This window comes from Hydra vulgaris, chromosome 12, assembly GCF_038396675.1.
Source record: "Hydra vulgaris chromosome 12, alternate assembly HydraT2T_AEP".
Lineage (NCBI taxonomy): Eukaryota > Metazoa > Cnidaria > Hydrozoa > Anthoathecata > Hydridae > Hydra > Hydra vulgaris.
The window spans coordinates 85,712,482-85,730,492 of NC_088931.1; the positions used below are offsets into that span (position 1 = coordinate 85,712,482).

Below are 18,011 nucleotides of genomic sequence, written 5' to 3' on the forward strand. Positions count from 1 at the left end.
AAATTTCATATGTAAAGTTTCATATGAAATATTGACAAGACAAAATATTTTGAAAAATGATATAAAGAAATTTTTTCTATACAAAAAATCTAACATATATAAAAATGGAAAATAAAACGGTAAAAGAATTAAAACAAATCGCTAAAAAGCGAGGAGTTAAGTATTATTATAATATGCGAAAAAGTGATCTCATTACAGAGTTATCGCACACACCGATGCAATCAGTTGAACGGAGAAATATACTTCGAATGGAAACGAAGTATCTATTAGATGATCCTATTCCAGATATACCATCTTCAATTTTGACTCCTACACCTTATATTGCAACTAATACATCAGTATCTAAAAAAGAAACGAATAATTCTTTTGCAAATTGGATCATGTCTTTTGTTCCTGATAAAATTAAAAAAACTGCTAATGAAAGGATTGAAGCATTAAAATCTAAAGTTGTAGAGTTGTATAATAAGTTTTCAAAAAACCCAATAGAATTTAGATTAAAGAAATCATCTGTTAAAAATGGGACAAAACAATCAACAGTTAAAGGGATAGAAGGTTACGATGCTTTATCCTTTATAAATGCTGCTAAAAATAGTGCTATTAAAGTACTAAACGAAAATAGAAAATCAAAGGCTTATATAGTTCTCTATTGTGAAATGGAGCGTACTGATATTAAAACAGGAGAAACTATAATCACATCTGCTCCATTTAGAACGAATAATCAAGTTGTATTAGAATCAACAGATTTATATGAGTTTTATGAAATATCAAAGTAGAAAATTTTAGAATCATTATCATTATATTAACAAGCAGAATCAGGTTGGAGATTTGTTTCTGTTGAAAATATGGATATAAATATTATTGAGTATAATCCTATTAAAGCTAAATCATATATTCCACTTGATAATAAATTTAGCAACTAAAATAGCAATAATCAGTATAAAAAATGAAGATAAACAATGTTTTAAGTGGTGCGTCACAAGAGCATTAAATCCAACAGATAATCATCCTGAAATAGTAGATAAAGATCTTAAAGATCAAGCTGAAAAAATAAACTGGAATAAAATAGAGTTTCCTGTATCGTTAAATCAAATTACACAATTTGAGAAGAACAATCAAGATATCAGTGTCAATGTAAATAATTATGAAAATTCAAAAGTTCATAATTTGCACGTATCAAAGAATAATGATCGCAAACATTTAATAGATTTACTATTAATCTCAAATGGTGAAACGAATCATTACTGTTTAACAAAAAATTTAAGCAGATTACTTTCATCACAAACATCTAATAAACATGGAAAAAATCACTATGGTAGAAATTGTTTATTAGGGTTTAATTCTGAAGAATCATTATCTAATCATAAAACGTATTGTGAAACACATGATTCAGTACGTATCGAACTTCCACCATCAAATTCAACAATGCAATTTACTAATCACAATAAATCAGTAAAGTTCCGTTTGTAGTATATGCAGACTTTGAAAGTTTTATCAAACAAATTGACACTTGTGAACCAAATCCGAATGAATCTTATACTAAACAATATCAGAAACATATTCCAAGTTCATTCTGTTATTATATTAAATGTTTTGTTGAAAGTTTTTATCAAAGCAGTCCAGTCACATTTACTGCAAGTAGTGAAACAGATGATGTTGCACAAAAGTTTGTTGATAGTTTACAAGAAGATATCATAAAAATTTGTGATATGATTAAATTTCCAAAAATAATGATATTTACTCCTGAAAACAAGCATGATTTTAATACAGCAACAGAGTGTCACATTTGTGGAAAAGATCTTGGAAAAGATAAAGTACGTGACCATTGTCATATTACTGGAAAATATAGAGGTGCAGCTCATCAAAATTGTAATTTAAATTCCAAAATTCTTTCCAGTACTGTTTCACAATTTATCTGGTTATGATTCTCACTTATTTATAAAGAAATTATCAGGAGGAAAATTGAGTTGTATACCAAACAATGAAGAAAAGTATATTAGCTTTTCTAGAGAAATTAAAGTCGATGAGTATATTAAAGGGTAAGAAATTTGAAGTTAATCGTGAACTTCGTTTCTTAGATAGTTATAGATTTATGCCTTCTAGTTTAGATGCTTTATCAAAGAATTTAGCAAAAGACCAGTGGAAAAATATCGGAGAATTATATTCAACGAAAAAATTAGATTTGTTACTAAGAAAAGGTGTATACCCATATGATTGGGTTGATTCTATTAATAGATTTAATGAGACACAATTATCGCCAAAAGAATCATTATTTTCAAAATTAAACGATGAAGGTATAAGTGATGATGATTACTCACATGCACAAAATGTATGGAATGAGTTTAATTGCAAAACATTTAGAGATTATCATGACTTGTACAATGTTTCAGATGTGCTTTTACTAGCTGACGTCTTTAAAAATTTTAGAGATGTTTGCATGAATTGTTATAAATTAGATCCTGCTTGGTATTATACATCACCAGGATTAGCTTGGGATGCCGCACTGAAGAAAACAAAAATAAAATTAGAATTGCTAAGTGATTACGATATGATACTAATGATAAAGAAAGGTATAAGAGGTGGAACTAATACGATATCAAATAGGTTAGGAACTTCTCATAATAAGTACATGGTTCATGAGTATGATCAAAGCAAACCATCAACATTCATCCAATATTTAGATGCTAATAATTTACACGGATGGGCAATGAGTAAACCACTTCCAACACATGGAATAATTTTACCAAATGAACCACTAACAAATTTTCAATTGATCAAAGCAGCAAAAAAACTAAAAATAAAATATTTTAGAGGTGTATTTGTAAGAGATGAGTTACCGAAAAATACACAAAGAAAAGAATGTAGAATATTAAATACCGGAGATTCAAGTACGCAAGGATTTCACGGGACTGGCTGATACAAAGACGGAGATAAAAAACTAAGTTTTGACTCTTATGGACTACCACCTCCCGTTAAAATTGTTAATTATTTAAAATGACCTCTTTATTATAATAGTGAATGAGTTCAATTTGGAAATACCTCATTCTGTGGACACTTGTGTTCATATGTTTTAAAAAAACTAGATGAGGGACATGATTTTCAGAATATTATTAATAATCTATGGTAATTTTTTAAAATAGTTAAAAAAATTTTCTTTATATATAAAATGCCTGTTGATAAATTCGGACGCGATACTACTTCAGCTGTAGCTGTAGATGGTTTAACAATATCTCAAGCAACTAACTTGTTCATTAGGAGAGATGGACAAAATAATGCAGCTAATAATATTAATATGAATTCTAATAAATTAATAAATGTAGCAGAACCTACTAGCTCACATGATGCTTCTACAAAAAATTATGTTGATAATAAAACACTTAATTTTAATGAATTAGGAATAACATCAAATTCAAGTTTAACATGCCTTGGATTAAAATCACAGACTATTCCACCAAATACAGGTGCTGATGCAACAACAGTTTTTGTACAATCTTCTGGTCCTGGTATTCTCAGAAAGCTATGGTTAGCATTAGAAGGATCAGATCCTAATCATAATGTTCCAGGTAATGTATTTCTTAGAATATACGCAGATCATGCACTTTGCATAGGAGATTTTTCTCTTTCTACAGATAGTGTTGGAGATAATAATATTTCTTTAGCCTGCGATTTTTTATTTACACCTCTAGGTGGAACATTTTATGCAAACTCTTTACAAGGTTGTAATGCATATACAGCTAATGCAATAGGAGGATACTTTACACTAGATTTACCATTTAATAGTAATCTAGTAGTTGTCTAGTAATTCAGTTATATAATAAAACTAGTCAAAACGTTACATATTGGATACAACTTCATATAACAATGACTACATCAATACCTCAATCATTGTCACCAATTAAGTTATACTGAGAAACATTTAGATTTATGAACACAACTTATGGTAAAGAATATATATTATTAGATGCTCCAAACGTTGCTGGTCAAGGTGTTTATCTTAAATATATTAGAACGCATATTATTGGAGTATCTGGAAATTGGTGGGAATCTTGAGTACGCATGTATGATGCATACAATTCTCCAGTAAATACTAACTCTGTCATACAACCTTGGACACCATATAAAGATACTAATTATACAGTATTTCAAGGATTTGTTTCGAATAGTGTATGCATATACGCCTCATCTGGTTTAGAAGATTTTTATCTTTCTTCGTGGAACGGTGCTAATATTAATTTATTTAACAATCATCTGGACTATTGTATCAATCAATTGTAATAATTGGTCCTACAACTACTATCTTATTTTACAGAAATTTTACTGATTCCATGCCTAGTGTTCCTACTGGAAGAAGATTAGTAGTTACATTAAACTCTGGAGATGCACAAATTGGACAATCTGGAAGTTTTCATGTAATAGGACATGCTTTCTTTTGTAGATTTCACTTGTGAAATTATAGCTTAACTTGAATAATTGATTTAAAATTACAAAAAATAGCTCAGAGTTTGTAACCATAATATATTAGTATATTATAGTTGTTATACTACCACTATCTTTATATTATTCTATTTTGGCTCAGAAATTATAGACAATAGTTGAAATGACTTATGAGAATATAGATATGTTTATAGTTGAAATATGATATAAGTTAATGGTTAGGATATGATTGAAAAATTTTGGCCTAAAACGCCGTTTTTATACCACTAACAAAGTTTGAGTTATCCAAGGTTTAAATTAACCGGAGATTTTTAATGCTAATAAATAAGATAATTTCAAGGAACCTAATGAGACAGTAAAAGATTTTTTTTTTTAACACCTTCACTTCCAACAAGGCTGCAAGCAACCACTATTAGAGTTGGAAGTTACTGAAAAGAAAAAATGGAGTTTATAAAGCAAGGTAACGACTTAAAAGATTGCAAATTATACGAATCAGGAAAAAAAAAGGACAAAGCGAATTCCAAAGAACTGATGTTTGAGGAAAAAAAACTAGACGAATAAGAATTTTTAGAGCACTTAGGAACAATTAGAGCAAAAGGATGAGACTTAATCGAATGACAAGTAACACGAGAATGAGTTTTAGTAGATGGCACAAGAGATGTTATTTTTCTCGAGCAGTACCCATCATAGTATTTATAGAAAAGAGAAAGAGAAGCAATATTATGACAATCTGACAATGGTTAGAGTTTCGCTGCAAGTGCAGGTCCAACGATGTTTACATTGCGTTTTTGCACCATGTCTAAAAGAGAAAGATCAGCCCCAGATTTTACACAAAATCAGATTTGAGATTTATAGAGATAAAGAATAGAACACTGAGTAAGAAAGTGGCGAGCATAATAAAAAGATGCAACCGTAGCAGATGCTAATTTTGCGATGGATTTGATATATAGTTTCCAAGGAAAATCGGAAGTAAAAGTTAATCCTAGAACATAAAGGGTAGTTGACTCATCGAGTACATTACCGTACTTCGAGTTAACCGATATTCGACTTACCGAGAATTAACTGTAACTATTATTTGAATATGATGTTTCAATATTTGTGTAGGATATTTGTACTGTATTATTTTAAACAAAGTTTTGAAAATATTTGGAATCGTTTTATTATTAACATTTTACAAAAATTAAGAGGTGATAAATATTTATTTGGTAAACATTCAGAATATTTCATTGATTAAACTATGGTTTAGAATGCGAGAGATAGTATGCTTTATATATTATTCTAATTATTTGCATTTGTTTATTAAAAAGTTTTATCCTTTTTATTTTATTGGTGCTGCACCAAGCAATGTTAGCCCAATTGTGAAAACAATAAATAACTGAGAAATAAATGTATTTCAAGCATATTTGACTTATATAAAGTTTAGCCTAATAAAGATCATTTTGAGAAATTTTCGTATTGATTAAGTTTATGTGATTTTTCAACGTGATATTTTCGTCAAAGAGAATATCTGGAAACTTCGTTGTGTCTTTTCTTTTAATATTGCGATTCCAAATCCTGATATTTGAGAATTTTAGGGGAACTTTGTCTCTTTGTTAAAGGGAATTTGGCTAAAGGGAATTTTATCTCTCATAAAGGCAATGAAGAAAAATTTATATAACTTTTTTGATAAAAGTTTAAAATAGTTGTAAAAACATTGAATATTTTAAATTTTATCAAAAAATATTAGTATTTTTTGTATAACATTGTTTAATCTTTTGCACGGTAGGTGATCACGAAAATTATAATAGTTAGCACTTACCGTTTATAAAAATATTTTTTCGGACGTATTTTATTTTGTAAAGTTTTCTCTCTAAAAAACCATTTCAGTTCAACTCAGTTACCAATTAAAGGTAATTTAACCCTAGGGAGTATTTATTTGATATGTTTTTTATACTTTATTTATTATGTGAAATGAATTTAACCCTAGGAAGTATTTATTTGATATGTTTTTTATACTTTATTTATTATGTGAAATGAATTCGATTAGAAAGATGCAAGGTTCAAAAAAGAAAAAAAATATTCGAAAAAAGCTTTTGTATTCAGAAGAATAACTGATGCAGCACTTAGAGCTTTAAATAAAGGTGAAAAAATTTTGTGTCAGCAAAAAGTTTAATGTTCCTGAAAGTACCTTACGCGACAAATTATCTGGTAAAAGCCAACCCAAACGACAAAACTGTGGCTTTAAATCATATCTTGGAGAAGAAATAGAGAATGAACTGGTTGCTTGGTTAATGCAGTGCGCTAACATGAGTTTTGTGACTACAAAAAAGTTAATAATTAAGGCGGTACAAAAAGTAGTTATAGGACGAGGTATAAAAACACTTTAGATTTAGTACCAAAAACTGAAAAAGCAATTGGCATTAGAGGAAGAAATGTTTATGAAGAATGCAACAACAGCGGTAAGGAAAACCTTACAACTCTATTTTATGTAAATGCAAATGGTGAATTTGCACCATCATTAACATTGTACAAGTATGCTCGAATGTCAAAAACTATTGCTGCTGCTGCACCACCAGGTTGGAGACTCGGTAAAAGTGACAACGGCTGGATGGCCGTCTAATGCTACACACATCTTACAACCATTAGATGTGTCAGTTTTCGGACCAATGAAAAAAAATGGCAGAACATTTGTCGGCAATTTAAATTGGATAACGATTTTATTGAAATTTGCAAAGAAAATGTACAAATGTTGTTGAATAGTTTTGTAATGGATCCAAATATGAAAAAAAAATATTATTTACGGATTTAGGTCGACAGGAATATTCCCATTTAATGCGAACAATGTTGATTATAAAAAAGTAATTCAACGTGTTAAAGTGAATTCCACAATTGATAATAATGAAACGAATCTTTCAAGTCATAATAACGTGGGAAACTTATTTGAAAACAACGTTGCACCTGAAGTATTGCTACAGTTTGAAAAAGCTAGATATGAAGAATGGGGAGGTAAAACTGACTTCAGGGAATTATTTAATTTTTGGAAAAAACTTAAATTTAACGATAGCTCCAAACAAACCATAAATTTAATAGAAGCCAACAATAATTTATTGAACAATAAAATCGATAAAAAATCATATTTAGATATTAGCAGTACGCATAATGAAGTCGTATCTAGTAATGTTAGCGAGTTTGGAAAAAGCGTAATAATTTATGAATCCGGTGAAAGTAAATCAGCAACAGATCCACCAGATTCAAATAAACAAATAATAAAAGATGTAAACCCATTACACGACTTTCTTTTATGGCCAAACAACCAATCACGAAAAAAAGGCTGAAACGAGTTTAACGATTACCGAGCGTTGCAACTTCATCCAAATGATTAGAGATTCAAATAACTAGAGAAAATGCAAAGAAAGAAGAAGATATAAAAAAAAATTGAAGGTAAAAATAAAGCTGCTGAAAAAAAAAAGAATTGAAAGAAAAAGAAAAACAAGAAAAATCTATAAGAAAACAAGCTGTAACAAAAATAAATAAAAATAAAAGACAAAAAAAAAACATTAAAAAAAAAAAAATTTAAAAAGAAAAAAAGTTTAAATTCAGAAAAAAGCTTTGATGGATAATTTTATAACCAATTTCTTCTTTGTTTTGTAATCATATTAAATTTATGTATTTGTTTCTTGATTTAAATATCAGGTAACCAAAAAAGTTCGTGCGGTTTTTCCGTATATAATAAAAACACACAAAACGACAAAAGTAAGTACATTTATTCATCAAAATAGTCACCATTAGCATCTAAAACCTTTTTCCAACGTAAAACAAGCTTATTTATTCCACTTCTAAAAAATTCTCGGTCCTTTGAGTCTATAAAAGCTTTCAACTCCATTTCAACCGCCTCCTGGTCTCGGAACTGCTGTCCTTTTAAATGATTTCCCAGGGAAAGGAAAAAATGGAAATCAGTAGGGGAGAGGTCTGGCGAGTATGGTGGATGAGGCAAACTCTCCCAACTAAGGCTTTGGAGCTTGTCCTGAGTCACGCGAGCGGTGTGTGGTCTCGCGTTGTCGTGGAACTCCTCTCCTGTGCACCAGTGCAGGCTGCTTTACAAGCAACAGGTCGTGAACTCGTTGCAGCTGTGCTGAGTAGACCAGTCCAGTAATGGTTTGGCCTGTTGGGAGCAGCTCGTAATGCACCACACCAGCTGTAGTCCACCAAATGCAGAGCAAAACCTTCCGCTCGTGGAGATTGGGCTTGGGTGTCTTTGGTATGGGGTCATCGGGGGACAACCAATGGTAGCAACGCTTGGTATTGTTGTACACAATCCATTTTTCGTCGCATGTCAATAAACGATCAAGAAAAGGCTCAACATTGTGGCGTGATAAGAGTGATGTGCAGATCGTAAGCCATTGCTTCTTGTTGTCGATCGACAATTTGTGCGGAACCCACCGACTCAGCTTCCACGCTTTCCCAATTGCATGCAGATGCAGGCGGATGGCTTCAACACTCACAGCAAACCTCACTGCAAGTTCTTGGCAAGTTTGGCTGGAGTCAGACTCGACAGCGTCCTTCAGTTCATCCTCATCAACCAACAATGGGCGTCCAGAACGCGGCAGGCCTTTGATGGACTCATCTCCCGAAGAGAATCGCTGAAACCACTTCTGTGCTGTGCGTTCACTTACTGTACCTTCTCCAAATGCTGTGCAGATGTTTTTGGCCGCTTGTGTTGCATTCCTTCCAAGTTTGAACTCGTAAAGTAAGCAAGATCGAGTAATCGTTGGTTGGGTTGCCATCCTTTCTTTACACAAAACCTTTCCTGTAAGCTCGTTACAAGCCTACACTATATATGCAGCAACTGCGCGTGACACACGCGTTCTATTACGCAACAAAGCTACTTGCCTTGTGCGATGTGGGTGTTGTAAAAAATGCTAAAAACAATTCAATTACCAAAAACCGCACGAACTTTTTTGGTTACCTAATATATAAAAGTAAAATTAAAATATACGATTTTTTTTCATACACGGTAGGTGGAGAATCAATTACGGTAGGTGGTGCTTTATCACGGTAGGTGAAGAAACGTACTAGATCTTACAAAAAATTGAAAATAACATTAAAAAAATAACTTTACTCAAATTCGAATTATATAATTTAGTTAATAATTGAGTATAAAATATTAGTTCGAAAACCCTAAATAAAAAGGTAGGTGGTGCCATGACACTGCTACTAAAACTATATACTTGGCTTATGTTTGGGTCTCCACCACCGAACTCTTATATTGAATTGTTTTAATTGACCCGAGCAATAGATTTTTTTATCAAATAATTTATCCGCAAAACATATTACAAGAAAAAATCTAAAGTATGTACTATTACAAATTGTGCAATGTTAGCGAAATTGTATATAGTTGACATATATTTACTCAAGATAAAGAAACATCAAGTTTGAAGAAACATCAATTTATTCATCATAAAAATATCATAACAAAACTTTCCATTTTTTATTGCTGTTCAAATATAAATATTGGATATTGGACTGTCTGTTTTTTAACTATTAATAATAAGTATTTTGAAAAAAACTTAATTGGATTATCTCGATTTGAATGAATGTAAACACCACAATGCATTGCGCGTTTGCCGATTAAGTAGCGGACGACCTGACTATTTTCATCGTCCTATGACGTCAGGGTTACCGACTGTGTTTTAATTGATTATTGTTGCGGATTTTTTAAAATATAATTGCACAAGATTTTAATATTGCGTAAGATTTTAACAAACTTACTTTGTATAGTTTTCAATATTATTAAGATTTGGGTACTTATTGTAACTAGGTTATTTAGTCTATACTGATTAGTACTGGAAAAATCATGTGAAATAACAAACTAATTTTGTATCATTTTCGTTATTATTAAGATATAGATACATATAGTCACTATGTTATTTAATGCCTACTTTAATAAGTAATACTTAATGTTAATAATTATTACTGATAAAATCATGCAAATTAAAACTAATTTTGTATCACTTTTGGTGTTATTTAGATATGAGTATTTATAGTGACTAGGTTGTTCAATGTTTACTAATTATTACTGGAAAAAGCATGCAAAGGAGTAACAAATCCAAATAAAAGGTTTGTAACAACAAGAATAAAAAATAAATATATTACAAGAATAAAAAAATTAATGTAACTTTTGCATCTAACTTTTAAACTGTCAATAATAGTTTTATGAATGTAAATTACAAAAAGGCTCAATATCTATAAATTTTCTATATTATAGACAAGTATAACCTATAGATACATATGTTAAATAATAGTTTGTTAAAATAAGTTGCAATATTATCTATACGTCATTTTCCAATCAATACGTTACTATTGAATCTGTTTCTTCTTAATATTATTGTTTTATTTAGCAAATTAATATTAGTTATAAAAACCCTGAAGTTAAATGTTTTTTGTTAGATAATTTCATTCCGTGTTTAAACAAATTTTTTGAGCTATTTCATAATATATGTTTTATCCATTAACAAATAACAACTTCTGCCCTGCCCTATTCATTTGGTAACATTTGAAAATTAATTGCTTGTCATATGTGAGTTACTACACTATAATGTATAAGTTCTTTACATAAATGTAATTAAAATTACTTGCTTGTCATATGTGACTCACACATTATAATGTATAAGTTCTTTACATAAAATGACTTTAATATTTTATTTCCAGACAATATTACTTCATAATAAAACACAATGATTTATAATCGATTCTTTTTTTTACAATAATTCAATATTTTAATTTTAACAATTTTGTTTTGATGTTCGGAAAATAAGTTATTAGATTCAGGATAAGAGATTAAAGTTTTAAATTAAAAACTCAAAAACCTTGCTTATGATAGGAGGAAGACTAATAGGATGGTAGTTAGACAAGTCAGATTGCTCTCAACTCTATAATTCCGAAACACAAACCTCTACAATTAAAGCTGCTGCGCAGAGATACATGTTGAGCATGTAACTACAAAGGCAAGATGATCTTATGAGGCAAGTGCTGTACCACTGCACAGCTACTGCATTAGATAACTTAAATTTAAAATTTCAGACTTTCCTGTACAACAGTTTAGAAATTATAGCCTTATAAACACGACACTCTTTTTACTAATGGTTTTTTCTTACTTTCAACAAGTGCCTCATTTTTTCTAGAACTATTTTCTGGATAGTTTCCTTTTTAAAAGGTGATTTCTTTTAACTTGTGTCATATTAGAGAAAAAATATAGCCTTCTCAATATTGGAAAAAATCTGAAAATTGCTAAAATATGCCAAAATGAAGTTAGCTGCAGCATTTTTCTATTAATCCTTTTTCTTTACAGGTAAGTTTTCTGATTAGCTACTACTGTCTGTGATAAATGGGCAAAATATAAGCAGATCCTTGCAGTTTAAAACTCAAATATAACTAAATGAATATTGTCCATTCACCTGAAAAGTCCAATTTTCAGCCATTTTGAGATGCTTGCAAATTTTTCTAACACTTTGTTTTAGCAAAAATGCAAGCATTTTTAAATAACCCAGTTTTTCAATTATCAGTGGTTGAGTGCATTAATGGAAACCAGTGCACTCTAACCTGCTTACTGGTGCAAAAGGTGCAAAGTTGGGTTTATTATCGCGGGTTTTATGTGAAAGTTTATGATACGATATCATAAACTTTCACATAAAACCCGATTTGCTAGACAAAGACCATAAAACTAGAGGCTACATTAAACTAAGAAGACAATATTCGGGAAATATTAAACAACACATTTTTCACCATTAGAGTGGTAAATGACTGGAACAAACTTAAACAAGAAACAATAGATGCAGTTAGTATCAACCAATTCAAAAACAAATTAAAGCGCTCACTTAATAAAGTGATTTAAAACCAATTTAAACTTAAAAACCAATTCAAACTTAAAAACAATTCAAAACTTAAAAACTAATTCAAAAACAAAGTAAAGCGCTCGCTTCATAAGCAAGAGGTTCTGAGTTCAATCCCCACCACGTCCCTGGTAGTACCGCGCTCAACTTGTTTCTTTGTGCAGGGGCTTTGTTCGTCAAGGTTCGTGTTTCGGAGTTATAGAGTTGAGAGAGAGTTATAACCACTATTAAGTAGCCTCCTCATCTGTAGTGGCTTTATCGGCCTTGAGGAGGTGAATAACAAAAAAAGAAAAAGAATTGGATGAACATTTTGAATACTAATTTTTGTTATTTTTGTGTATTACAGCTGTTAAAGTACAAACTCTATGCAGTTTGTACTTTAACAGCTGTAAGTGTACAGCACTATTATATTATATTATAATTCTATTTTATTATAAATAATCAGGGCTCAAAATAGGTGTCTTATCAGCGCCTCCAGGACCTTATTTGAAAACCATCTGAGAGGGGCTGCCAACTTTTGTTAATTTAATTAACCTTTATTAATGCCCTTTTAAGGCAGTAACATATATTTGCTGGAAAATCTGGCATACAGTCTATGTTTCTTACACTCGTGAGTAGTGTCACAAAAAAAATAATTAAAAAAAAACTAAATGTCCTAGTTGGGGATTCAGCTAATGAAATAACTTATAAACAATTGTTAAAAACTGATAGTTACTCCTTAGATAGTTAAAAACTTTGATGAGTTTCAAGAAGAGTTAGCAAACAACTTATATTACAAAACATCATTATGTTAGCAAATTTCTACATCCATTTCTAGGGATAGGTTTACTTTTAAAATTTTATAAAAATTTCATAGCTTTATGAAAAGGTATTCTTTTTCTTTTTATATTAAAGATTTAATTTAAAAAACTTTTATTTTCATAAAAAAGACTACACATTGAAAGAAGATGGCATTTTTCGGCAAAACACATAGAAAAAGTGCATGTGACGGAGTAGGTATTACTGGTAAATAAGTTATTAATAAACTGTCCCTTCAAAGGCCAATAGGAAATCTGCCTTTAAAGATTTTGCCACTAAAGGGCTTATTATTAGTTGCTTAAGAAAATTGTAAAATCATTAGGTATATAGTATTTTATTGTCGTTTTATTGAATTTTTTTTTATCATAATGGACTTTGAACTAAAAATATTTAAAGTGACTCAGATTATCATTTGTTATAAATACTCAATTTATTATTTTTTTTCAAAGAAAATTGTATAGAAAATAGTTCATTAAATTTGTTTTTTAGATTTCTCCATGTTTATGAAACCAAAACAGCTGCTAATATACATGAAATATTAACTAAATGATTAGAGAATATTCCTGCTTGTTTTTTTTGTTTTATCCATTTAACCTTAAAATCATAAATTATAAATTTTATTATAATTTACAAAGTGAGGTTTGGTGTCACTCATATAGTTAAAAACTAGTCAATGGAGTGACACCTTAATAAAATAAACAAATGAAATAAAAAGATATTAAAATAAGGAAATAATAAAGTAAACTACATTAATACAAGTAATAAAAAAAGAAGTAATAGGAACATTAATATTAAAAAAGTTGGAATCAGAACAAAAATAAAAAGGAAAAAAAAAATAGAGAATGAACGGATGAGATAAGATGAATGAGAAAAAGTATAAGAGAAAACAAAACTTTTACTCACACGAGTTCAGAAGGATAGAGTGAGAGAAAAAAATGTTCGCAGAAAAATATAGAAAAGCAAAATGAAGGCAAACTTAATATGTTTGCTACCAAGCTATTTTAAAATATGCTTTATTTCTTTGCCAAGCCATAATTTCTGCAATGATTAATTTTTGCTGAGGCTGTTTTGTGTGGTTTCATTCTCATTGTCATGGCTAGATATCAACATTTCAATAAATGAAATATTTTTAATCTAAAATAATTCTATAGTATTTATTATTCTGAATATAACTGACAAAAAATAAGTCCTACGAGTATACTTGTACTTTGGCAATGGAGAAGAAATTTTTTTCTCCAGTGCCGAGTACAAGTTTACTAGTAACACCTTAATGAGTATAACTCATTGCAGTGACTAGTAATGTAGCTTATTTAATGCATGATTGATATATTATATTTGGGGCATTATTATTATATTATATTATATACTGGCAGTTATCAAGAGTAAAAAAGGTAATTTATATTTTGTTTTGTTTATTCTAAATTGTTGTGTTTTTGTAGACTAGAAGCTAAACCTATTTGTTAACTACATTATACTGCATGTTATTAAAAATGTGAAAAAAAAATTTGAAGTACACAATATAATGTTTTTTAATATATTAAAAAACATTTTAGTGTGCACTTCGAATTTTTTACACAGTATACTAATTAATGTGTTTTATAGATAAGTAATTTCTTTTTTATAAATAGATAATTTATAAATTTATCTATCTCATATTAGCTCAACAAAGATATTCCACAATTGAAACAGCACATATGATTATGGAAGATTGTGAGGGTAGTGAAGATGATGATATTGAAGATTCAGATTCATTTTTTGCTTATACTACTATGTCTTCGAGCTTTACTGCATCAGAATCAGGTTCTGAAGATAATAGCACTGAAGAAAGTGATGACAATCAGTTAACTGGCATTCATCTAGCAGCCACTGCAGAAAATTTTTTAATGCCGCCGAAAGCGAGCCGAGCTAGAACAATGGGTGGTCTTGCTTGTAGACAAAATCAAAACAAAGCTCAACAAGTAGATCTTATAAGTAATATTTTGCATGACGAAACAGCTTCTGAAACAAATCCATCTAGAAGTTCAAACCAATAGAAAGATGAGCCAAATATTGTAAAACAAATTCAATTTACTGCCAATTTGTTTGAAGATAAACATGGAGAGCAAGAAACCATTAGATTTCTTTAGACTATTGGTTACAGAAGAGCTTATAAATACTATGGTAGTTGAAACTAATCGCTACGCAACAAAATAAATAAGCAGCGTCCCCTCAGAAGAAGCTTGGAAACCAATAAATTTAGAAGATATGCAGCAGTTCCTTGGATTTCTTCTTCATATGGGGTGTGTTTCAAAATGCCATCTTTAGAACACTATTGGTCTAAAAACAGTCTCTTATTTTATTCTCTAGATTCTCTTTATTATCTCTTATTTATTATATAGATTTCCCTTATTTTTTAGAATAATGCCACAAAATAAATTCCAACTAATGTTACAGTTTTGGCATTTTAATAACAATGAAGATTCAGGTAGTGGTTGCTTGTGTAAAATTATTGGACTTCTTGATCACTTAAATAATACAATTGATAACATCTACTGTCCTAATAAAAATATATCAATCGATGAATCAATGATGCTTTGGAAGGGACGTCTTGTATTTAGGCAGTTTGTGAAAAATAAAAGACATACGTATGGTATCAAGTTCTATGAGCTTTGTGAATCAGATGGTATTGTACTAAAAGTAAAAATCTACTCTGGCGAGGCAACTCTAGATAAACATTTGTTGGGTCAAACAGGAGCTATTGTTTTAGATGTAATGGAAAAATTTAAGGGGAAAGGTTATCACCTGTACACCAATAACTTTTACAGTTCCTTTTAATTAACACATGATAAATCAAAAAACATACATTTGTAGTACTTTAAAAACTGACCAAAAGTCAAATGTACAAAAAGCTAAACTGAAACAGGGAGATGTTATAAGCAGAAACAGAGAGGGTGTAGTGGTTGCTAAATGGAAAAACAGAAGAGACATGCTAATGATTAGCAACTTGTATTTGTTGCAAATGATTGTTGCAAGTGACGAACTGGAGAGGAGAGAAGAAAATGAAACCCAACATTATTAAAGATTACAATCAATGTATGCTAGGAGTAGATAGGGCGGATCAAATACTATCTTATTATAAAAAAGTAGCACTTCATCTCGTTGATACTTTTTTGTTTAATGCTTACTGTTTAAACAGCAAATATGGAGTAGATAAAACAATTCCCTTTCTTAAGTTTAGAGAATTAGTTGTTACGGATTTATTGAGTGAACGTTTGAATGAAATTGTGCCTCAAATTACCAATAAGCTTCCACTACTTGTCTTCAATACCACCAAATGAAAAGAAAAAATTTCCAACAAAACTATGTCGAGTCTGCTCTAAAATAAAACGTAAAGAAACACGATATGAATGTGCTGCTTGTGAAAATAGACCTCTGTTATGTATTGGCAAATGTTTCAGAATATATCATTCAAAAGAATAGATTTACACTTTATTTTTTATGAAATAAAATTAAAACAATATCATTATTTTACTTTTATCTGTTTTGAGCTATTTCTGTCTTTATCTGTATTTAAATGAGGTTCCCTGGATTTTTAAAATAAAAACTTGAATGTAGTATTTTCTGAAATCAAATGTGAAGCTAAGAAAAAAAAAATTAACAGACAAAGCCAGTCATGCACAAATATAATTTGAAATTAGTTAGTATAACTAAGAGTTTACTCGTAGTTAGCTTACTACGAATATTCTTGTAGTTGGCAAATATCAAAGTCCTGGTAACTACGAGTATACTCGTAGTTGGTAAATAAATGGCGCCAACTTACTATGACTATACTTGTAGTTGGCAGCAATCAGGTTAAATAAAAAAAATATATACATACTCTACTACATACAATATTTAAGCCTATATTACGCATTTCATAGATAAGTTAAACAAAAGTAAATATCAAGATATAGAAAAAGCAACAGCAACTAAATTGACACAGAAAAATGCAAAAAAAACTACATTCAACATTTTTTATATGAATAAGTTCATGACATAAACAATGTACAAAATTGATTAAAATTGTTCGTTTTCTTTTCTTTCCATAAAATATATTTTTTAGTAATGGAAAAAAAAAAAAAGGAAAAAGAAATAAAATAAAGCATAGTAAAAAACTCTTTAAAGGAAACAAAACTCTTAAAACACCAGAAAAACTTTTACTCTTTAAAGGAAACCAAAATCAATTAACAAAAAATGCAGCTGAAGAAAATTTGCATGAATTAAAATAATGGTAAAAAAAAATTTTAGTTCTTTTTAATTATTTTCTATTTTCGAAGACTTTTTTCCCTTAACTTTGTTTTTATTTGTTTTTTTTTTTGTTTTTTCTTGTTTTTTATTTTTGATTATTTAAATCCTTTATTCTTGTTTACATACTTATCTTTTAAACTTTTATTACCAAAATGTTTTTTGATTTATTTTTTCTTCATAAAATTTTTTTTTTACTTTTCACCGTTGAACAAACACTTCCTCCAATTGTGATGTCATTGCAAAGAAGAATTATTAAAAAAACTCACTCATATCATTATTTCTCAACTCAATCATGCTGTTTAAAAGTAAATCTAACATCAATGAACAGTAAATTTGACATTTTTGACATGCTGCATGATACTTGCTTACACAAGTCACTTTATATTGACTTCAATATTTATTCAATTCTTTAAATTGCTTATTGTGTATTAGTGCATTATTTTGGTGAATTTTTTCCTGGAATAATAACATATTTGTAAATGCAATTCTGTTTGCCAGCTGTTCACAAAATGCTGCTGATTATTTCAAGTATTCAATAACACTAGATATTTATTGGTATCCAGTGAGTGACAATAATACCATGATGCATGAGTCTGAGCTCAAAAAAACAATAGGGTTCCACTTCTATCTTATTAAAAAAAGTATTAA

General features: G+C 29.6%; 2 protein-coding genes across 6 annotated transcripts in view; one reads left to right on the plus strand and one right to left on the minus strand.

Moving 5' to 3' along the window:
- Nucleotides 1–8,414: 8,414 nt before the first annotated feature.
- Nucleotides 8,415–9,194, minus strand: LOC136088427 (histone-lysine N-methyltransferase SETMAR-like). Its single transcript, XM_065812137.1, has one exon. It carries the CDS (start codon nucleotides 9,192–9,194, stop codon nucleotides 8,415–8,417), a length of 780 nt encoding a protein of 259 aa, XP_065668209.1.
- An 870-nt stretch (nucleotides 9,195–10,064) lies between these two features.
- The window catches only part of LOC101241231 (rho GTPase-activating protein 1), a 42,260-nt gene continuing 34,313 nt past the window's right edge, over nucleotides 10,065–18,011 (plus strand). For 2 of the 5 annotated variants that reach the window (XM_065814805.1, XM_065814807.1), the window contains exons 1-2: nucleotides 10,065–10,158; nucleotides 10,439–10,527. The gene's annotated coding sequence lies outside the window, so the exon portion shown is untranslated. Of the gene's footprint in view, nucleotides 10,159–10,421; nucleotides 10,528–18,011 lie in introns of those variants that run through there. The other 3 variants (XM_065814803.1, XM_065814806.1, XM_065814804.1) reach the window with 2 other exon arrangements.

What these genes read in the sequence shown, in the direction of transcription:
- LOC136088427 (XM_065812137.1), bottom strand. Translation starts at nt 9,194, where the DNA reads ATGGCAACCCAACCAACGATTACTCGATCTTGCTTACTTTACGAGTTC.